Source organism: Artibeus jamaicensis, unplaced genomic scaffold (genome assembly GCF_021234435.1).
Source record: "Artibeus jamaicensis isolate MK-2021 breed Jamaican fruit bat unplaced genomic scaffold, CSHL_Jam_final contig_1015, whole genome shotgun sequence".
NCBI lineage: Eukaryota > Metazoa > Chordata > Mammalia > Chiroptera > Phyllostomidae > Artibeus > Artibeus jamaicensis.
In genome coordinates this window covers 7,845,926-7,868,002 of record NW_026521194.1, presented here as the reverse complement: position 1 = coordinate 7,868,002, position 22,077 = coordinate 7,845,926, and the positions used below count along the sequence as shown (strand labels likewise).

Genomic DNA, 22,077 nt, shown 5'->3' with positions numbered 1-22,077 from the left:
GAAAACACACTCTCCTTTAACTGGAAGACTATTGTTCGCTTTGTACGAATCTTTTCCTAACCACAATTCTATTTCTCCAAACTTTGCTTTGCTGTCCTGTCTGCACTGCAAACAACCAGTTAGGTTTGGCTCCGAGAGGCTGAGGGTAGCCCAGTGGGTATCCCAGGCTGTGAGGGGCCCACAGCGGGGAACGGGCCAAGCTCTGAGATGGGGTCTGGGGCTCCGACTGAAGTACAGCCTCCACCAAACCACCGAGCAGCGACCCCAAACGACCTATTTGCATGATTTAGGGCGTGGCTTCCGGCAACGGAGGCGTGTTTTCACGTTTTTTCTTTCTGTTAGCTTTCTTCCGGGGTGGGACTTCCTGTTTATCTTTGAGAGGCGCCGGCCTGCAGAGCTGATGAGCGAATCGCACGGGAGGGTGAGTCTGGCTGCTCAGGCTTTATGCTCCTCGAAGGGCACCAATGGAGGACTCACTTCCTCTCTTCCTTGTTTTTGTTTTTGTCCCGGCGAGGTCTCGGTTTGCACAGACACCCTGGCCCTTTGGCACTACCACCCACCTGAGGCTCTTCCGCTTCCTCTTTCCACAGGCTCCGCCCCCAGCGCTCGGTGGCCATGACGACCGCCCCGCGGGATTCCTTGTTATGGAAGCTCGTGGGGCTACTGCGGGAGTCCGGTGAGTGGACTTCCGGTTTCGCCGGCGCTGGGTAGAGGTGGGGTGTTTTCTGCTTTCCAGAGACACGCCCCCTTAAGAGTCACGCAGTTACTGCTGTTTAGTGTCACGCGGGTGTGTCATTTCATTTCCTTTTTCCTCTGGGGTTTGTTCTTTCTGGTGCCTTTGCCTACAGCGTCCTTTATCGTGGACAGTGTAAACCTTACCCATCCTTCGAGGCTAAACTTCACTGCCGCTGCCTCCATGCGTTCTCTGATACTCTCACAGGAAGGTGATTGTTACTTGGCTATAAACCCCTCGAGACCAGGGACTGGTCATAATCGCTGTGTGGCAAGGACCTAAATCCAGCATAAGTTAAAAGCATGAGATTTGAAGTCAGACCCCACCCGAGCTAGAATCCCAACTCTCTTTTCATACTTGGCCAAATTTTCAGGTTTTTTTTTTTAGCTAGTTTTTCTAACTAGCAAAATGGCATAGTGATTATACTTAACTCAAGTTCGTTGTGGGGATGAATTCTCATTAACATGAAGCATTGTAACTCATCTCAGTGCCTGGGCACGGTGGAGCCATAGTAGCTGTTCAGTATGTTGTGTTAGACAAGCCTCGGCTTTGAGATCATGCAGAAGTAGCTACTTGCTACCAGCCATATGATCTCAATCAAGATTCTTAACTTCACTGAGCCCCAGTTTCTGTATTTGTCAGAGGTGGTTAATAGAGCTTGTTAGGAGACTCTGATGAAGTTTAAATGAAGTAACAGAGTTGTCTGGCACACATTACCCAGTTAATGTTAGGCGCCTGCCATCACTGCATTCCCATTGGTGGTATCTGAAATCTCTCTATAGCATTTGAAACTGGCCTGTGCTATGAATGTGCACATGGCTTACCTCCTCTTTTAGACTGGGGAGCTCTTTCAGTGTGGGAGGAGTCCTTGACCATGCTTGTGTCTATCCCCAGTGTATGGTACATAGAAAACCCTTTGTGCAAGGTTATGAGATTTGTTAATTCAGCAAAAATCTGACTTGGCTCCATGGGTTAGGGATGATGGTATTTGTGTGGGTGGGTGACTGAAGAGGTAGCACGAGAGAGATCTTTGTGGTAATGGAATAGTTTGGTATCTTGATTGTGGTATTGGTTTCAGGAATCTACACGTATGACAGAGTGGCACAGGAGTATAAATATACATTGCACCAATGCCCACTTCCTGGTTTTGATATTGTACTGTATATAAAATGTAACCATTGGGGGAAACTGGGTGAAGGGTGTAGAGGGACCTCTTTGAATTGTTGCTACAACATCCTTTGACTTTATCCTTGTTGTTTCAAACAAGTTACAGAATTCTCCATGCCTACCTTGTTGTTGCACTTTTTTTGGTGCAGTGGTGAATGCCAAAGGGTGCCCTGAAGGGTGACAGTCTCATTGGAGAGAGCACTGTTTTAAAAAAATATATTTTATTTGTTTATTTATTTAGAGGGGAAGGAAAGGAGAGAGGTAGAGAACATCAAGGTATGGTTGCCTCTCATGCATCCCCTGTTGAGAACTGGCCTGCAACCCAAGCATGTGCCCTGACTGGGAATCGAACTGTGATCCTCTTGTTCACAGGCCTGTGCTCAATCCACTGAGCTACACCAGCCAGGGCTGGAGAGAGCACTTTTAACGTAGAAGGCAACACCTTAGGGTGATCCTGAGCAGTTATTCTATGATGTGCATTTTAGTATCGTTTGAGAATTTCTGTGAGTGTGCTTGATAATTTCGTAACCTGAAAAAAACAAGAGATAAAACATCCAGTCAACTTTTACATAAAATGAGTGATTATAGTGAAAAATTGAGCAGTGTCGTGGTGTATTGAGGACGCGCCTGGAGGTGTCAAGCTGGGCCGAGTGGAAGGGGCAGTGTCAGAAAGTGAGGGAGCTGAGAACAAAGTTGACCCTGTTTCCAGCAGTGTGAGTAGACCAGGCTCTTTTGAGCAGAAGGGAAAAGCAAATTTAGAAAAGTCAGAGGCATGTAGTAAAGCAATGCATGTGCCAGGCTGAGAGTTAGGATGCTTTCTGAAGACAGAGGAGCTGCTGAAGGCCTTTCAGTAAGGAGAAGGTACAAAGGCTGATCCTGCAGTGCAGGATCTGCAATATAGATACGTGTGGGTGTCTCCTGGGATTACAGTGTCTCAGAATAAAGGCACAGACCCTTTCCTTACGCCCTCCTTCCTGTCCGCCCCTCTCCCTGCAGGGGATGTGGTCCTGTCTGGCTGTAGCACACTGAGCCTGCTGACTGCCACGCTGCAGCAGCTGAACCACGTATTTGAGCTGTACCTGGGGCCATGGGGCCCTGGCCAGACAGGCTTCGTGGCACTGCCCTCCCACCCCACCGACTCCCCTGTCATCCTCCAGCTTCAGTTCCTCTTCGATGTGCTGCAGAAAACGCTCTCACTCAAGGTTCTGGGGTGGGAGTGGGGTAGGCTGTAGGGGAAGCCCAGGAGAACAGTGGAGGGGGGGCTGGGGGTGTAGCATGGGTGCAGGAAGTCTGCACGACTCAGGTCCAGAAGCTGTGAGAGCTCCGGGTGGCTGTGCTAAGAAAGAGATGCTGGGGAAAGGTGTGCCCGGCCTCACTGATCCGAATGTCTTTTCTTTTAGCTGATCCACGTCCCTGGTCCTGGCCTTCCAGGGCCCATCAAGATTTTTCCCTTCAAGTCCCTCCAGCAGCTGGAGGTATGGCGCCTTGGGGCACGTTACTGCCCAAAACCCAGCTCGAGGCAGCCTTTTGAGTATGAAAAAAAGAGGTGGTCTCTTTTGGTGGCCTCCATTGCTGTGCAGTAATGTGGCATCTATTCACTTTTCCATTTAATGCTTCCCTGAAGCACAGGTGGCTTCGTCATCTTCCCCCTTCTCCCCTTCCTTTGCCGCAGCTCCGAGGTGTCCCCGTCCACCGCCTTCATGGCCTCCGTGGCATCTATTCCCAGCTGGAGACTCTGATTTGCAGCAGGAGCATCCAGAGGTTAGAGGTATGGAGGATGGGGGCAGGGGCCCAGATTCTTTGTCCTGAGGGACATGGAGGACCAAACTGTTGATACTCCCCCTTCCCTGTAGCCGTCCTTGCCTCCTGGCTCCTTCTGCTGTGCCCCCACAACGCCCTGTACCTGTCCGTGTATTTATATCGCACCTGTCACATTGTCTTAAGTAGTGTTCTCTTTATCACCTGACTTTGGGGATAGGGCCCTCAGCTCTCTGTAGGTCCATATTCAGACTGAGCTCAGCACATAAAGAGTGAGCGAATGGCCGGGCCATAGAATGTGGGGAGGAGGGGAGAGTGGAGCTGACTGTGCACCTCGTCTCAGGAGCTCCTCTCAGCCTGCGGCGGCGACCACTGCTCTGCCCTGCCCTGGCTAGCTCTGCTTTCTGCCGACTTCAGCCGCAATGCGCTGACTGCCTTAGACAGCTCTCTGGTGAGTGCCTTGGAAGGGGCCTGGGGAAGGACAGGCGTGGGCCCTGGGGGGGGGCCAGCTGGCTGCCTGGGGGAGTCCGACCCTCTGTTTCCTCCCATCTCTGCACAGCGTCTCTTGTCAGCCCTGCGCTTCTTGAACCTGAGCCGCAATCAACTCCAGGACTGCAAGGGCTTCCTGATGGTGAGTGCGAGTGTCTTGCTTGGGCCTGGTGCCACTCGGTCCTCTGATCGTTCTGCTCCGACTCCCTCTGTGGACCCGGTTTTGCTCCCGAGCGCTCTCGCCCACTGGGCGGAGCCATATCCCAGTGGGCAGTGCTGTTTGGGGGCTGAGGCTCAGCATGAGACAAACCGGTTTTCAAATCTCAGCTGCTAACCCTTGTGTGATTTGGGTGGAATTAGCCTCTTGGTTTCTTCACCAGTAGAGTGGAAAGAATAGGAGCACTCGCTTTTATAGTATTGAGGTGATTACGAGGAGTATCTGATGCTACTTAGCCCCGTGCCTAGCCCACCGAAAGGCAGCTCTTATGATGAAAGGGAAGAACCCTTCTCTCGTGTCTCCCTGTCAGAGATAAACAAAGCTGGACACTGGGTTAAGTGGTAAGAACAGATTTTAATAATGGACTGTTGTAGTTTATCAAGTAATAAACTATTGTGATGTTTAATCAGTAAAACTTTAAAAAAATATTTATTGATTGATATTTAGAGAGACGGGTAGGGAGGGAAGGAGAGAGAAACATCGATTTGTCGTTCCACTGATTTACGCGGTACATTCATTGATGCTTGCACCCGCCCCAATGGGGGATGGAACCTGCAACCTTGGTGTATTGGGATGACGCGCTAATCAACTGAACTACTTGGCCAGGGCCAGTAGTAAAACTGTTTTATGCGGTAATAAACTAGTCAGTGTGAACCGAGCTCATGTTTAGTTTGTACACAGGTCACTGGGTGTGTTGAAGTGAGAGTGAGGGATGGGGGAGGGGCCGGCGGAGGCTTGAGCAGCTCTTCCCCTTGACCAGGCTGTAGTCGGGGTCCTCTGAAGTCAGGGAAGTGGGGATGTACAGAAAGCAGGGAGGGGCACTGGTCTGTGTGAAGCCCACCTGTCTGGGTTTGCTGACTGGCACTTGCCAGAGTGAGGCTCCTACCCTCCCGCGGGAGCTGGGGGACAGGCGCCTGTCTTTAGGTGGTGTTGGCTGGAACAGACTCAGTTCTTCTGGCAGCCCTGAGTCTTTCTAGGCAGGAGTGGCTGGAGTTGTCATCTTGAGGACGTGGGCTTGAGCCGTCAGAGACTATGCTCGTTCAAGTCTTTCGATGTCGGGAGTGGAGGGGTAGATTGGATCCTGTGCGCTGAGAGGCTGCAGTTTTGCAGACCGAGGGTGAGGTCCGGGGAGGCGAGGGCTCTGGGGTCCTGGTTAGAGTCTGTCAGGGAGAGAGTCCCTGCCACCTCCCACTTCCTCCCAGGACTTGTCTGAGCTCTGCCATCTGGACATCTCCTATAACCATCTGTGTTCCGTGCCGAGACTGGGACCCTCTGGGGCTGCTCTGGGGACCCTGATCCTGCGAGGCAATGAGCTCCAGGGCCTGCATGGTGAGTGGGGGAGTGTGTGGAGGGGAGGGGAGACTCGGGGTGGCCAGGGGCCTGGGAACCATGTGCCTCTGGAGCCTCACGGGTGCTCCCAGGCGGGTCTGAGTGCCCAGGACTGTGTTCTCACTGCACCGCCCCAGCATGCTCCCACCCCTCCACCCCTCCACCCCTCTCTCACTCACATGCCTTTCCTGTTTTCTCGCCTTTGCCCCAGGCCTAGAGCAGCTGAGGAACCTGCAGCACCTAGATGTGGCGTACAACCTGTTGGAAGAACACAGGGCGCTGTCACCACTGTGGCTGTTGGCCGAGCTCCGCAAGGTGGGACTGGGGCTCTTCGAAGACCTGGAAGCCAGCTCTGCCCCCTGCCCCCCAATGCAGATGTGGTCGGTGTCCGTTTGCCGTGGAGAGGCTCAAGGCCCACCTTAGTCTCCTTCTTGCCCTCAGCTCTACCTGGAGGGAAACCCTTTGTGGTTCCACCCTGCGCACCGTGTGGCCACCGCCCAGTACTTGTCCCCCCGAGCCAGGGATGCTGCTTCTGGTGTGAGTGACTTCCCCTGTGCACTCTCCTTTGTCTTTCCTGCCCCGTCCCACACCCACCCCTGCACCTCTTGCCTTTTCTCACCCCCTAGACGCAGAGCCCAGGCCCTGGACCCCTTGCTTATTATGTTAATACCTCCTGCTGAGCCTGGGGGTCCTTACAGGTCTTAGGAGGGCTCCCAGCCCGGCTTGGAGCTCCCAGGGTGTGCGCCCCACCACCAACACTGCCCCCTCCTCTCTTGTCTCTGTTCAGTTCCTTCTTGATGGAAAGGTCTTGTCACTGACTGATTTTCAGGTTGGTGTGATGGGAGTGCTGGGACTGGGACAGCAAGGACTGGGAATGCCGGGACTGGTTTGGAAGGGTGGGGAAGGGAGAAGGCTCGCTGAAGGAAACCGGGTTCCCGGGGCAAGGTTCTGCCTGGTTGGCTGGCAGCTCTTGGCGAGCTTGGGGAGGGCAGAGGTGCTCCTCTGGCTGCGACCTCTTTCTCCTTCCTGTTGTCACACGCCAGACCTCCACATCCTCAGAGGCCCCGCCTCTGTCCTGGCCAGTGGGGAGTACCACTGAAACCTCAGGTGGCGCTGACTTGAGTGACAGCCTCTCTTCCGGGGGCGTTGTGGCCCCAGCCCCGATTCGTAAGTTTAAGGTAAACAGTGTCCTAGGCTGCCTTGGACCTGGGGTTAGGTCCCTGTACTGGGGCTCTCGGTTGTTGAGGGGCTCAGAATAGTAAGGCTTTGTCCTTGTTTGTGGGTGGATGTTTTCAGTAGGTGGGGTGGGAGGCCTCGCTGTATGGAATACCATCCCTCTACCCAAACGCAGAGCCGAGTTCGGGTGAGACGGGCCAGTATCTCAGAACCCAGTGATACAGACCCAGAGCCCCGCACCCAGGACCCCTCCCCGGCTGGTAAGTCAGCCCTGCCCCCAGCCTCCCGTGCCCCGGCCCAGCGCTCCCTAGTCCTCTAGTTCGGAGGGATTTTGGTTTTGGTGGAGCGGAGCGTTATAGAGGGCCTGCTCGGCTTTCCTCTTCCCGTCAGTTTGGAGGGAGGAGGAGAGGCAGCTCCTGGGCAGCATTTCCCAGAGTGTTTTACAAGGAATGTTAGTTTTGTGGTGTGTCAAAGGGATTCCGTGGCCAGACAGGCTTGGCAGGTGGTAGGTTAAAGAAGCAGCTGTTCCCCCGGGACGTCACAGGACCTTAAATGTGCTACTGCGAGTCTCCCAAAGCGGCGCATGACGCACAGGTGTGAATTGCGTGAACCCAGAGAGTGTGTGGAACACACTCTGCGGCCAGCTGCTGAGGGGAAGCCTTCAGCCTGTCTCTGCCTCTGTCCCCATCTCTGCCTCTGTCCCTGCCTCTGCCCCATCGCATGGACTTTTATATTATCCCAAGGGGCATTCACAGGAGAGGCCGGGACTGTTGGGGCTGAGGTGGGAACACGGACATTCCCAGGGGAGGCTGGGGACACAGCTAAGCTGAGTAACACTGTCCGCTCCCATCCCATACACACCTGTGTAGGACGGTTTGTCCAGCAACACCGGGAACTCGAACTTATGAACAGCTTCCGGGAACAGTTTGGCTGTGATTGGCTACAGTATAGGAATCACCTGGAGGCTTCTGGGATCCCTGTCCTGGCTTCCTCCAAGACCCCTGCCCTCAGCACCCTGCACCCGGACACCCTGAGCCCCGAGACTGTGCCCAGCCCGCCACCCCCAGAGAAGGAGTCCCCACAGGAAGTGACAGAGGAGGTCAGCGTGGGGCTAGAGCCAGGGGAGGAAGAGGAGGTGGAGGAGCAGGGAGAAGAGGAGGAAGAAGAGGAGCAGGAGCAGGATGAAGTAGAAGGTGAGCTCCTGGTGGCCGAGATGGTGGTGCGTTGGGAGAGAGAGGAAAACCCGCGTGCAGGGTGGCTGAGCCCTTGTGCAGGGAGGGCCAGCCCATGGGAGGGCGGAGTCTTGCTACTTCTCCCTGCTTACAGGGTCTCTCTCTTGCTCTTCTCTCCTCAGCGGAGCTCTGTCGCCCCTTGTTGGTGTGTCCCCTGGAGGGGCCTCAAGGTGTGCGGGGCAAGGAGCGCTTTCTCCGGGTCACCTCGGGCCACCTGCTCGAGGTGGAGCTCCAAGCAGCTCAAACCCTGGAGCGGCTGGAGCTCCAGAGTCTGGAGGCCGCGGAAGTAGAGTGTGAGACCCAAGCCCGGAGGGAACCCCTGCCCGAGGTGGGTGTGGCTTCTGGACACGGTGCTGGGCGGTTTTCAGCAGCCAGCTCTGACACTGGATCTTGGGTGCCCGGCACCGGGCTCTGAGTCCTCCTGGTCTCTCGCTGGCGCCGAGGAGGTAGCTGGGGGAGCGTAGGTGACCCCAGGCTGCTCGGGAGGCTGGCCCAGGGGTAGAGCTTCTGGGCCAGCGCCAGGGTGTTGGCAACAGCATTTTACTGGGGTCCAGAGCTCTCATCCGCCTCTGTGCTCTCGGTATAACCCCAGCCCCTCTGCCGTTTTTTCCTGGTCCCATCTTCCCATGCAGGGCTCAGAGCCGCCGCCCACAGCCCCTGTCCTCGTTCTGCGCTTCTCTTACATTTGCCGGAACCGGCACTTGCGTCGCTACGTGGTGCTGGAGCCTGATGCCCACGCCGCTGTCCAGGTGATGGGGTTCAGGCGGCTGCTGGGAGAGCAGAAGGCTGGGGGCCAAGGTCCCCCTGCTCACAGCCGCCTCCGACCCATCTGTTTCAGGAGCTGCTTGCTGTGTTGACCCCAGCTGCCACCAAGGCTCAGCATCAGTGTGGGGAAGTGAGGGACCAGCTGGGGGGCAGACTCCAGTGTCTGCGCTGTGGCCACGATTTCAAGCCAGGGGAGGCCAGGTTGGGCCTGGACAGTGTGGAAGGTGGGGGGCCTCTGTTCCAAAGCACAGGTACAAACCCTGCCCTTGACCTCCTGGCCCATGGGCCTCCTGCCATGTTAGGGAAAATGGCTTTGAGGGTGGGAGTGTGGAAGGGGACCCACAGGGAAGAAAGGAGCGAGGATCCGCTTTCTGTCTGGTGGAGAAATAAAACCGTTTGCCTGCTACGTGTATAAAAAAAGTAAAAGAAGAAAGTGGATCCTTTTTCCCCCTCTAAAAGTCAGGAAATACAATCTCTGTAACTGTTTAAACATACTCATTATTTTTTCATGACTTGAAGCCTTTTCCCCCTTTTTGGGCTCATGTTCCAGAAACTACATAAAACCTAATGCGCCCTCAGTGCCCACTGTCGGCGTAGCACTGCTACCCGAGAGCTTCAGCTGTTGGGTCAGACAGTCTGGGCGTTGCCTCCGACTGTCCTTCCTGCCTGACCTTAGAGCCTCGGGGTGTCGAGTCCTGCCTGTTGGTGCCTCTCCATGTCCTGTTCTTTAAGACCAAAAAATTTTCCCTGGCCGACCAGTCCAAAAGATGAATGTTGATAACTCCTGTGTTAAAATACGTGATTTTTATAACTTTCCTCTTTGGTAGCAGCCAGAGCAGGGGTTTACATATTGTTCAGAAAGCAGACCTCTGTCTAGTGTGCTCCCCGGGCCAGCCCAGGAGGCGGTGGGCCCCAGGGGCCCCAGGGGCTGTGGGTGTAGTGGAAAGAGCCCCACCTCCTCCCAGACTCGGTCTGTGCTCCACAGTGGGTGGGTCGTTCGTGTGGCCCCTGGGGTCCCTTCAGCGGAGGCATCGTTCATAAACCTTCCTGCGTGAGTCTTTGTTACCTTGCCCAAATGAAGATGAGAGTAAACTTGCCCCAGGGTGCGGGCAGGAGATTTAGATGTGACAGAAAGGCAGCAAGCAAGGGGCTGGGCTCCAAACCAAGGACTTCCTTCAGTCAGTGGTTGCTGGGGGCCCTTTGCTTTCCTCATTTGCAAATGGGAGGGGGAGGGTTTTGATGCTCCGGTCCAAGGCTCTGGCGCGAGCCCAGCCATTGTAGCTGCTCAAGGAATGTTTCTTCTCTCCTTGCTGGTCCCTCTCCTGGATCCTTTGCCTGATTACGTTCACTCATCCTGACAACCCTGTAAGATTGGACTGTTGTCATCCCTTTTACAGATGAGGCACCAGGCAGAGGGAGCTCAGATGACTTGTCCTAATTGCTTAGATGATAGCCTTTAAGTGATGGAGCCTGGAATTAGACCCATGTCTGGCACCTTGCCCTCCCACTGTTGAGTTGGGGCTTTAGACATTGCCGGTAGAGCATCCAAGTACATGATCAGCCCCAGGCGGTGGGAGGGGACCAGCACAGGGCCTGGTGGAGCCTGGCTCTTTCAGAGAAGACCCAAAGGGAGGTGGTGGGGTGTATTTGGAGGAGCTGTGGGCCCCCGGTCCAGGAGTGATCAGTTAGCAGCTAGGCCCTCGGAGGGAGGTGGGTGGCCGCAGAAAGGTGGGGAGTGTGTGCGGCTGGAGGTGTGGGCTGAGGTGAGTCTGAGAGTGAGTGGGGGCGGGTGAGCGCGGCAGGGGGTTGTGGTGCTGTGTGGGGGGTCATGGGGATGTGCCCATCTCTCTCCAGAGGCCCCTGCTGTGTGTCCCAACTGTGGCAGTGACCACGTGGTTCTCCTGGCTCTGTCTGTGGGGGCCCCCAGCGGGGAGCAGAGGCAGGAAGAGCAGTTGCCAGCTGCCTCGCAGTCTCCCAGCACTGCCCGTGACCCTCCCGGCAGCGAGGACCACAGCCGTGCGGCTGACCGCGCCTCGTCTCGGGCACTGGTCTCCCACGACCATGGGTGGAGCCTCAGTCCCCGTGAGTATAGGACAGATGAGGCTGGGCTGGTGTTTGGGGGAGGGAAGGGGCACAGGCGGGGGTAGGTGGGTTGGAACTGGGCAGCCACAGCACACTGACGGCCCACTGCCTGTCCCCAGCCCCTGAGCGCTGTGGGCTCCGCTCTGTGGACCACCGACTCCGGCTCTTCCTGGATGTTGAGGTGTTCACTGACGCCCAGGAGGAATTCCAGTGCTGCATCAAGGTCCGTGCCCGTCTGGCTCTGCCCCGGGCCCCTAACTGACCGGGCGCCTGGTTGTGTCCGTCACAGCCCCTTGTGTCAGAGCCGGTGCTCCGAACTACCGGCCTGGCTTCCGGTGTCAGCCCCAGCAGTCACTTGCTGGGGGCCTTGATGTGCGAGTCTCCGCTGTCGCTCCTCCGCGAGGGCCGTAATAATTCCTTTCCGAGTGCGTCTGAGTGGGTCAGCATCAGCAAGAGCTCCTGTCTACAAACTGCAGGGTGCAGCACCTGGCCTCAGGCACCTGCTGTCGTTACTGTAAATGCAGGGTGTCACTGGACCCTCTCTGTTGAGTACCTAGCACGTGCTAGACACTAAGCGTCTAGGCTAAATCAGTCTCGCTCTCTGTCTTATACTCTGGTGTGAGAAACAGACAACGATCATGTGATATGGAAGTGCTGGAATAGGGTCCTAGAGGGGCATCTGGTCCAGCCCGAGCGGGCCAGGGAAGCCGCCCCTTCCTGGGGAGGTGATGGCCCAGCCAGCCCTGAAGGATGAGTTACAGAGGAGGGAGGGAAAGGGTGTTCCAGGGGAGCGACGCAGCGCGTGCACGAGGCTTCAGAGGGAAGCTAGTGGGGAGACCTGCCGTGATGGGGGCAGCCAGAGTGTGGGGGGAGTGTCCCGAGAGGAGTCGGAGCAGGCAGGCAGGGGCCGGTTCAGGAGACACCTTGTGTGTCTGCCAAGGGGTTTGGACCGGATCCGAAGGGCTATGAGAGCCACTGAAGGGCTGGAAGCAGGGGAGTGGTGATCAGTTTTGTGTTTTAGAACAATCCGGCTGGCAGAGTGTGGAGGGTGGATTGGAGGGACGAGGTGACAGGCAGGGAGACCTGCAAAGAACCTGCTACGGTCAGAGTGTAGGCAGGGGGCATGGGGTGTGGAGAGCAGGCGGGTGGGGACCTGGGGTGGGTGCGCCGGTGGAGGGGTCGGCTGAAGGTGCCGTCACAGTAACTTGGCGCTCATTCCGGCCGCTGCCTCCCTAGTCCTCTCTGTTTCTCATCGACTTCCTCTTCCTCTTAGGTGCCACTGGTGTTGGCAGGCCACCCTGGGGAGTGTCTTTGTCTTGTGGTCGTGTCTGACCACAGGCTTTATGTATTGAAGGTGACCGGGGAGGTCTGGTGAGTGAGTGGGACCGTGGCCCAGGAAGGTCAGGGTTCCCTTGTGGGTTTCACTCTACTCTTCCTCTTTCCCACCACTCTGCCCCTCCTCTCTCCACAGTGGGCCTCCAGCTAGCTGGCTGCAGCCAACCCTGGCCATTCCCCTGCAGGATCTGAGTCGCGTAGAGCTGGGCCTGGCAGGACAGAGCCTGCGGCTAGAGTGGGCAGCTGGGGCGGGCAGCTGTGTCCTGCTGCCCCGAGATGCCAGGCATTGCCGAGCCTTCCTGGAGGAGCTCACTGGTGAGAGAGGAAAGGGAGAGACAGGGAGGGCAGGCCGGGGGCGGGGCGGTCATAGATTCCATGTCTGGTGCCCACAGTCGAGATAGACAGGTGGTGAAACGCAATCCTCAGAAAAGTTCCTGAAATCTAGAGACTTGGAGAATGGGCAGGTGCTGCGAGGCAGGGAGGTTGGGCTAGAAGAGGTGGAGTCTCGAGGGCTCCCTGTCTCTGGTTGGCTCTGTCCAGATGTCTTGCAGGCTCTGCCCCCGGCCTGGAGGGGCAGCGTCAGTGCCACGGAGGAGGAGGTGACCCCGAAGCACCGACTGTGGTAAGTCGGTAAGAGGATGAGGCCAGGGTTGGAGCCCCCGGTCCCCGTCCTCAGGCCCACAGGCCCGGTTCTTCCTTCCTGCTCTGCCCATCCTGGTACTGCCCACCCCTGGCTGACCACGCCCTCCCGGGGCTGCCACCTTCCCCCCAGGCCGCTGCTGGAAAGAGCCTCTGCCTTGGAGCCTCCCCACTTCTTCTACCTTCAGGTGTTCCTGGTTGAAGGTGAGGCCTCTGCACCCTGTCTTTTCTCAGGCCACTGGCCTGGCCACCAGTGTGTGTCCAGCTCTCAGTTCTGGGGATCTGGACTTCCTGTCACTCGTGGGCATGCCCACATGACCACCTCAGTGTTCCTGGTCTCTCTGGGTAGGGCCGGGAGGTCCCCTTGGTTTCGGGCCTGGGCTCTCTGTGAGTGGGAGGAGGTTGGCTGGGTCTGCTCTGCCTCAGCCTTTTGGAGAAGGCGAGAGTGGACCCTCCTTTCTGCGTTGGAGAGGTGCTGGGGCAGGCTTCCTTTGTCTCAGAGGTCTTGGAGGCTAGAGATCCCTGGAGCTGGGGGGCCCAGCCCCCAGAGTCCGGCCGCTTTGTGGCCGTCTCACCGTGGTCCGCTCCTCTCCTCCCGAGCGGCTGGGGCTCTGCCGCAGGGCCCAGGCTTCTCCACGGCCTTCCACCCTGCACCTCACCCTGCCTCTTTTACTCCAGGCTCCGCTACGTGTCCCGTGTCCCTGTTGCTGACTCTGTCCACCTTGTACCTGTTAGAGGAGGACCTTGTGGGGTCCCAGGCAGAGCCCCCTCTTCCAGCAGCGTCTGGTGAAGGCTCTGAGAAGGCCCTACTCTTGGGGCCGGGCCCCTCCTTACGTGTGAGGGAGCAGCAGCCACTCAGCAGCCTGAGCTCGGTGGTGCTCTACCGCACGGCGCCGGAGGACCTGCGGCTGGTGTTCTACGATGAGGTGTGTTGTGCACGCACACGCGTGCCTGTGAGTGTGAGAGAGGCAGAGAGAGGTGGGGCAGAGTGGTTTGTAGGTGGGAAATGGGTCTAGAAGGCCAGGAATGGGGGGGCGTGTGGAATGCGCCGTGGACAGTGGTGGCTGGGAGGACAGAGAAGTCAGGTGCAAGGACCTGGGAGGCTCACTGGTATGGACAGGAGCAAGTCGGGGTTGGGCCGCTGTAGGCAGTACAAACACCCTGAACTTGGAGCCCAGCCTTGTGTTAGCTGGGTGGCCTTGAGTGAAGCATCCTGCTGCTGCTGCTGCTGCTGCTCCTGCTTTGGGTTTGCATTTCATTGGTCCCCTCGCCAGCCGTTTGCTCTTTACAGCCTGCATGTGAGGAGGTCCTGTCATTAGTCCTGCTACAGGGGAGGACACAGGTGTGCACATGTTAACCAGCCTGCCCAGGTCACGGGTGGTAGAGCCAGGAGCTGAGCCCCAAGCAGTTTTTTGGAATTGACTCCAGAACTAACAGGACAGATTAAAGAAACAAGACAGTAGTTGGGAAAGCCCTTTGGGGGCCTTCAGTAGGTGTCAGTTGGGTTCTATTTAAAACGTCAGGATCTTCTATGGGGACTGACAGGCTTGGGGAAGGGCAGAGGCTGCGAGCAAGGAGGGGCCGTGGGTCCTCCTTGGACCTCCCCTCCCGCCCTCCCGGGTGGCCCTCTGTGAGCTCACCTCACCACTCTTGGTCTGCCAGGTGTCCCGGCTTGAGAGTTTCTGGGCGCTCCGTGTTGTGTGCTCGGAGCAGCTGACGGTCCTGCTGGCCTGGATCCGGGAGCCCTGGGAGCAGTTGTTTTCCATCGGACTCCGGACTCTGACCCAGGAGGCTCTAGACCTCGACCGGTGAAGCCTCCCTGCTGACCCCACCCCGGCCTCGGGAGCCGTGGCTGCAGACCTTCTCTGTCCAGACCCTGGCTGTGGACTTCTCCAGCCTTTGGGTGCCGGCCAGTGAGGCCCCAAATGACCCACGGCTCAAGGGAAGGCTGAGAGAGGTGGTCAGGCCTCTGGGTGGTCTGACCTGAGGGGACAGGCTCAGTGGTCAGTGGGAGTGTCTCTCCCGCACTTTTCTCAGGTCTCAATAAAGATGTTTCTACTCCGGACGTCACGGGTGTACTTGGATGTGTCGCTCGTGAGGCCTGCGGTCCTTCTGCCTCTTCTGACAGGAGCTGCCCTGCCCTGTGAGGAGCCCAGGCAGCCTTGTTTGTACCTTGAGACCCCGTCTCCCGGCCTCCTCCGCCCCCACGATGGGATCCAGTAGGACTCCTGACCCGTGAGGGCCAAGTCCTCAGCCAGCAGCGCCCGCCATGTGGCACAGCATAGAAATCGCCGCCTCACGAGTAGCAGGGCCTGTCAGATTCTCACTCTCGAACGTGAATTGGGAACTAACGAGGACCTGAGGCCATTGGCGGGGGCACTGACTGTGGGGGGGGACTGGGGAGAGGGGTGGAGTTGATGTCGGCATTGGGTGGTTTCCGCTCCCGCCTGCTCGGCGGGGGGCCTGCTGGCGCTGACCCCACTCCTTCACCTCTGTCTCCGTGGCCAGGGTGAGGGGTGCAGGGAGGCTCATGCAGCCCATTCCACCTGCCAGCACCCAGACCTGGCCTTTTGCTGGAGCAGTTAAGAAAGAAGGAAGCTTCACCCGCGAGGGTTACTGACAGGGTGAGCCTGCAGCAGCTGGCCTGGAACTGGAATGTGCAGAGAGAAGAAGACAGAGCCCGGGGGCAGATGGAGCAGGGACCAGTCCGGGTGGTGTCTCTGGAGTCCCTGGTCCGACTGTGCCTGCTGACAGTCACGTCTGGGCTTTTAGGTAACATGAGCTAAGTAAGGGAGGCCCCTCCTTTTTTCTTTTTTGGTTTAAGCTAATTTGAGCCACTGAAAGGTCCTCCCTACATGAACCCTGTTCTGACTGGAGCCAGCCTCAGGTGGGATCTGCCTATTGTACTCGAGAGCGACCACAGTGGAGCAGGGGCACCTGCGTATGTGTCTACACTGGCCCTGCCCGGGGGAGGGGGCTTGGGGCAGTGGTGTTGGGGAGTCAGGTCAAGCTGCCCTTGAGCCCCAAACCGGGCGTGGCAGAGTGTGTGTGTGGTCCTGAGTACTGACAGATGGCTGTCCTTTATGGAGCATTTACTTGCCAGGTGCCGAGCTTAGTGCTTGACGGGGTCCTGGGGGGTGGGTGGCATCTTGTTGCCGGTGAGGACACTGAAGCTGAGGAGTTCAATGACTTGCTCAAGGTCACACCGGTACATACATGGAGGAGAACTGCCGAGTCCAGGCCTGAGTGACTCCAAGTGTGGGCTGTCAGCGCACCAGCCGGCGACACTGCCCCCGCCTTTTCTGCAGTGGGTGGGTCTGTGTGCCCAGCTCCACTCAGAGGGACCGCTGCCCACCCTGCCCTGGGTCGGGCATCTCCTGAGTGATCCGTGACTTGTCCTGGATAGGCAGACCCAGGTGGACTGTACTTGAAGTTTCTCTTCCCCCAGGGAATGAGATGTTAGTTGAAGTATCAATTCCTGGGTGAGTCTCTCCCTGCAAGCTGACTGGAGGTGGAGAGAACGAAGATGCCAGATCTTTAGGTTTTAAGTGAAGGGGCTAAGCTGTAAGAAGAGATTGGAAATCCAGGGATTGTAGACAGAAAAGACTCCAGAGTGGCGAGTGAAGGGTTTTCAGAGAAGAGCATCGGAAGTGGTGGAGGAGCAATTCCTTTGGCATTAGGCGGCTCTCAGGGTGATGGGGCGCTGGGCCTTGCTCCCTGCTTGGTATTAGGGAGGATGGTGCCCTGTCAGATGCTTCTCAGGCCACCAGGGCGGATGGAGATGGCAGTCAGGAAGGACCCGGCAGGATAGTGCCGGTGACAGTTGCCCAGATTTCTTTTGCTTGGAGAAGGGAGGGGTCTCCAAAATCCCGTGGGTCCCAGGAGTCAGCTGAGAGGGTGCTGGAGGGTGTGCCAGGGTCCAGCAGGAGGACCAGTGGGCCCAACCCCCAAATGGGGATGCGGCCGGGTTCGTTGTGAACCGAGTGAGTTTACGTCAGCGGCCTGAGTTCACCTGAGTATCTTTCCTGTTAGTTGGAAAAGGGCGCTCCTTAGAAGGATAAAGTTGAGTTGCAGAGAAGAATTTACATTTTTGCGTGTCTGCATTTTGGGGCTGCTGCATTTCTGGAATTCAAGGTTTAGAAGGTGGGGACCTAGAGGGCAAGAGGGGTGGTTCTTTTGTAGTGGTCTTGCGGCTACTCCTTATTTCCCCCTCAACGGGCCCTCAACTGAAGGTTCCCAAGGGGAGGTATGTGTCCTGTTAACTTGGTCAGACCTTGCTGCAAACTTTGTTTTGGGGAAATCCAGGGCGGGGCCTCCCAGGGTGGGGCCTCCCAGGGTGGGGGCGGGGAGGACAGGGGTGGTTGCAGTAGGCTGGAGAAGACTTAAATGCCCCAGGAGCCCAGTTCCACCCTTGACCTAGCCAGCCCTCCTCAAACCCCGGGGCCCTGGAGGATGGAGTTTTATGGGAAGGAGCCGGTGCCCTGCGGGCCAGTCGCTCAGACTTGGGCCTGGCTCACGAAGGACTGGTCCTTGGGTTCCCGGGGGAATGGCTGCTGGGCCCCAGGTGGGAGAAGGCCACCAGGATGGTTAGGCCACTCTGGCCAGTTGCGCCTTTTCTGACCTGCATGTGGGCCAGCATTACCCCTCCTGAAATGTGCGCATTACATAGTCTTTCGTAAGTGCCCCGAATGGGTGAATTTCTTTATACCTTCCCTGGACAGAGACCAGCAGGGCACAGGTCCTGCCGCAGAGCCCATTAAAGCGTATGTCCGAGCAGGAGGGGCTCCCCAGTGGCTCATAGACTACCTCCCCGAAAGTAGCTGCCTTCCCCAGGCCAGGACAGCCAGGAGGGCGGCTGGGGGCCGGATTTAAAGCTCCCTTGAAGATGGAGAGGAACACCTGTAGATAATGGTGGTGGTCACAACCTAACAGCTAGGGCTCAGGGAGCCCTTACTGCGCCATGCAGTGTTTAAAGCAGCTGATCGTCTCAGCGTTTCTCACATTCCTTTGATCACAAGATACTAGAGCCCATGTTTTCAAGAAAACGGCTGTCTGTGGATGGATGGGACCCAGACCAGGAAGGCAGTGCTGAGGCCCTGACACAGGGTTTCTGCTGTTTTCTGGAGCCCACTGGTTCTCCCTCCCTCCCCACCTCTCCCCTCCCCTGCAGGGCCCAGGTCTGGTCTGGTGGGAGGGAGTGGAGGGAATGGTGGGAAGTGCTGGCTGGGATGCAGGTCCCTCAGTGGCAGACCTGCAGACAGGCAGGGGGCCCAGAAAAGCACTGCAGAGGTTCAGAAAAGAAGTTCACCTACTTCTGTGTCGCTCAGGGCTGGCCTGGATTTTTAATTGAAGCAAATTAAAACTTCCCCAAAATACTAGTCCACTTTCCTGGCAGTGTGCACAGCCCCCTTCCCCGTCCGAGGTTTTGCACCTCTGCAAAGGAGAGCCCGCTCGGTCCTGAGGAAGGCCCCGCCCCACCGCTGCGGCCTTCATGAAGGCAGGGCCCATTTACAAGCACTCTCCCAGAAGCCCCTTCAGGGCATGGTCCAGAGGGGGCTGAATAATCTGCAGCCATTTGGGGTGATTTACAAAGCGGCGTGCGGCTGGGGCAGTTGAAAGAGGAGCTTCTTCCATTTCTTTGTGCTGGAGGTCTCCGACCGTTTTTATTCTCACAATTCAGTGATGTCCTCTGCATCCTTTGTCCTGTGCGTGCTCTTTTGTTGGTGACACAGAAGACAGAGGTGCTGGTTATGTGAGTGACCTTGAACCCTGCGCCTCTCTAGGAGAAGTGCCAGGATGTACTTTCTCAAGCCCCGCCACGCTCTGAGCAGACGGGAACAGCTTTGCCACTGACACTTGTGAACAGATGCCAGTCAGCAGGACTTGCTTACACACCCTGGACTGTCCCCTGAGACCGATTTGTCCTTTGGGGCTGGCCTTCCCCTCCAACAAGTGCTAATCGATTGCCTGCCTCTGGCCTTGGGCTTGCTGGCAGTGGCTGTGGAGGAAAAGGATTCACTCCCCAAACCGTGTGTAACAACATGATACTGTATTTTCTGTGGGGGAAAAAGGTGAGAGAGGATAAAATACATATTCACGCTTGCTTCTGTTCGTGTAAAGTCTAGAGGGAGGGACAGAAAGGATGGTGGGGGGTGAAAATGAGAACGAGGCAGAAGGAAATAGGGTGATCTGGACTTTTTACATTTTTATCAAAAATGTTTTAAAACTCACTGTATTATGGTTCAAAATTATATTTAAAAGTATTTGTCAGCTCCTAGGGGCTCAGTAGTACTTCATACCCACTTGAGTGGCATTGACACTGCCTAAGATTTCGGGGGCCGGGAGCAAGCAGCTCAGCCTGAAGGACCCATCTCTCCGTGTCTGTGGGAGAGGGTTCGTCTTTGCTGATGAGTCATTTCACGTGCAGTGAGGGCGAGGTCCTTCCTCCTCCTCTGCCCAGATGCTGCAGTAGCTTCTGAGAATGCCCTGCCCAGACTGTCCGTCGCGGCTGGAAATGGAGCCACGGTTCTGCACGTGCCGTGCTTTCTGGCTCTGGGTGCACGTGGCGTTTGCATCTCCCACCTAAGGTCTAGTGGGGCGTGACAGCCATGGAGAACCACGGTGAGTTTAGGTGCAGGAGATTCAGAATTATGCCTTAGTTTTGCAGCTCACTATTTAACCACGAGTAGGTACCTCGCCCCTCCTGGCCCGTGGCGCCTGCGTCTACTCTGAGGGCATGAGGCTGGCTGATCAGTAACGTGCCCAGTTCACAGAATGGTTGAGGGCAGTGATGCACATCGAAGTGCTGTGTGAACCTTAAACCATTAAATACATGCTGGTTTAAAAACCTGCCTGTCACCCTGCCTGGTGTGGATCAGCGGGTTGAGTGCCAGCCTGCGAACTAAAAGGTCACCAGTTTGATTCCCAGTCGGGACACATGCTTGGGTTGTGGGCCAGGTTCTCAGCTGGGGGTGTGCGAGAGCCAACTGATGGATGTTTCTCTCCCTCCCTTCCCCTCTCTCTAAAAATAAATAAAATCTTAAAAAAAATAACCCTGCCTGCTAGTTACTAAATTGCTTTGTTGCCTAGAAATGCCCTTTGCCCTTGGAAGAGGGAAAAGCGGCATCTTGCTGCCCGCGTGTGCACGAGCGGCTGTTTCTCCACTGTGCCTCGCACGCCGCCGGGAGTGGGAGCAGGCCGTGGCATGTTTCCCGTGGCTCATCCTGTCATTGGATCATCTTGGACCGAGTGACTTCTCTCTCCTCCACAAAAACATTCTTCAGTTTATTAGTTGCTATAATTACTTGTGCACTTGTCTTCAGTTCCACAGATGCTTATTGAGCTCTTAAAGTGTGCCAGGCTCTGTGAGAGGAACGGTGGGGGTGGCGCACGAGGACAAATCAGACACGCTCCTGCTTTCACGGAGCTTACGTCCCCTTCGAGGGAGAGGAGCAAGTCACCTTGGGGCTGGGTCATGAAGGACGTGGAAGATGACAGCAGGCAAATGTAATGATGGCCGTTTGGGGGCACCGGCTCTGTGCTGACGTCATCGCGCTCAATGCACCCCTGAAGGAGACGAGCGACCTCTGTTTCACAGGGAGGAAGCTGAGCCCACCTAGGGTTAAGAAAGGCGATTCTCACCCAGGGGACGCTGCACCCCTAACTCGGGCCCTTTCTGGTTTTCCCTGAAACTAGACCTAGTCGAATGCCCACACGGGTTGACCCTCTAGTCCTCTTTGGTTTCTCCCTGTGGTCCAGGTTTCAGGGGAGCCCCCGTCGGCCAGGAAAACCATCCAGATCCTCAGCGCCCCAGTATCAGTGCAGTACCCCTTCATGGGGCCTGTCCCGGGCTCTTCCTTCTGCCCCGAATGCCCGCCCCTCCCGGGCTTCCTGAGCTCGCCCTGCATTGCACAGCGGTTCTCAGAGAGCGTGTCCGTGACTGTGCCGTCCAAAGTTCTCTGTAACAGATTTCCCACCGCAGCACTTGCCACATTCTGTAATTTGCTTGCTTATTGTCTGCAAGCTGCCCCAGGGCCAGGACCAGGTCGGGTTTTCTCGCCGATGTGTGTGCATCCAATGCCTGGTGTAGGATGTAGAGTGAATGAGTAGGTTTCTGTTCACGCTCTTGGGTATGCGTGAAATATTACTTTGCAACATTTTCAAAACAGCCTTCTATTTGAACCCCTCATCCCAGGGGGTTGGCAGGAGTCGCCCCACTCACTCCCCTTCTGATCCCCGCTTCTTGGGGGAACCCCTTTTTGCTCTGCTCACAGGAAGGCAAGGGCTCGCTCCTCCGGCCACTGCATCCACTCGTGCTAACCCTTTCTTTTTCCTCCTCTGCAAACCCCCCTCCCCACTCCCCAAAACAACACAACTCAAAGTGGGCTACTTGCTCAGGTGGGGTTGGCGGAGGAGAGAGAAAGGACATAGCTTCATATGCCAAAATGTCATCCCAGCCCTGGCTGGTGTAGCTCAGTGGATTGAGCGCGGGCCTGCGAACCAGACGATTGCGGTTCTATTCCCAGTCAGGGCACATGCCTGGGTTGCAGGCCAGTTCACAGCAGGGGGCACACGAGAGGCAACCATACATTGATGTTTCTCTCCCTCTCCCTTCCCTCCCTCCCTCCCTTCCTCCCTTCCCTCCCCTCCCCTCCCCTTCCCTCCCCTCCCTTCCCCTCCCTCCCTTCCCCCTCCCTTCCCTCCTTCCCTTCCCCTCCCCTTCCCTCCCCTTCCCTTCCCAAGATAAATGAATACAATCTTTTTTAAAAAATGCCATCCCAGCCGCAGATAAACTTTTGCCTCTGGAGCTAAAAGGTGAGCTCTGCAGGGTGGGAGCCTCCAGGGACAGCAGCACTGGCCTGAGACGAGCTTTGTTTCAAAGCTGAGTCCAGGTTTACCGAGGGACATAAGGATTACGACTGATTAACCACAGCGGAGTAATGGCAATAGTAAATAATACGAATGGCATTTATTGAGCACTTAGCGCGTGCCAAGCACTGAACTGGTATTTTATGTAGAGCGTCTCCAACTCCAGAGCCCAGCTCCTTCCCAAGGCCGTGTTATCTCGTAAAAATAAGGTCTCACCACGGGGCCGGTCAACCGAGGACGACACCAGGCCCTTGCTCTCTGGAGAGCGGGGAGGAGGTGTTCTTGAC

General features: G+C 56.7%; 1 protein-coding gene across 2 annotated transcripts; it reads left to right on the top strand.

Moving 5' to 3' along the window:
- The first annotated feature begins 349 nt into the window (after positions 1-349).
- STK11IP (serine/threonine kinase 11 interacting protein) lies at positions 350-14,987 on the top strand. 2 transcript variants are annotated; one of them, XM_053666999.1, is made up of 25 exons: positions 350-421; positions 591-676; positions 2,897-3,102; positions 3,301-3,375; positions 3,573-3,668; positions 4,002-4,109; positions 4,218-4,289; positions 5,567-5,693; positions 5,905-6,008; positions 6,135-6,230; positions 6,481-6,522; positions 6,737-6,871; positions 7,045-7,129; positions 7,739-8,062; positions 8,224-8,429; positions 8,734-8,850; positions 8,940-9,090; positions 10,721-10,948; positions 11,068-11,171; positions 12,222-12,319; positions 12,420-12,598; positions 12,824-12,905; positions 13,056-13,126; positions 13,601-13,848; positions 14,585-14,987. In XM_053666999.1, exons 2-25 carry the CDS (start codon positions 616-618, stop codon positions 14,732-14,734), a joined length of 3,165 nt encoding a protein of 1,054 aa, XP_053522974.1. In that variant the 5' UTR covers positions 350-421; positions 591-615; the 3' UTR covers positions 14,735-14,987. The 2 variants fall into 2 exon arrangements, with proteins under 2 accessions (XP_053522974.1, XP_036999466.2); XM_037143571.2 differs by having other exon boundaries at positions 8,940-9,117.
- Positions 14,988-22,077: the final 7,090 nt, after the last annotated feature.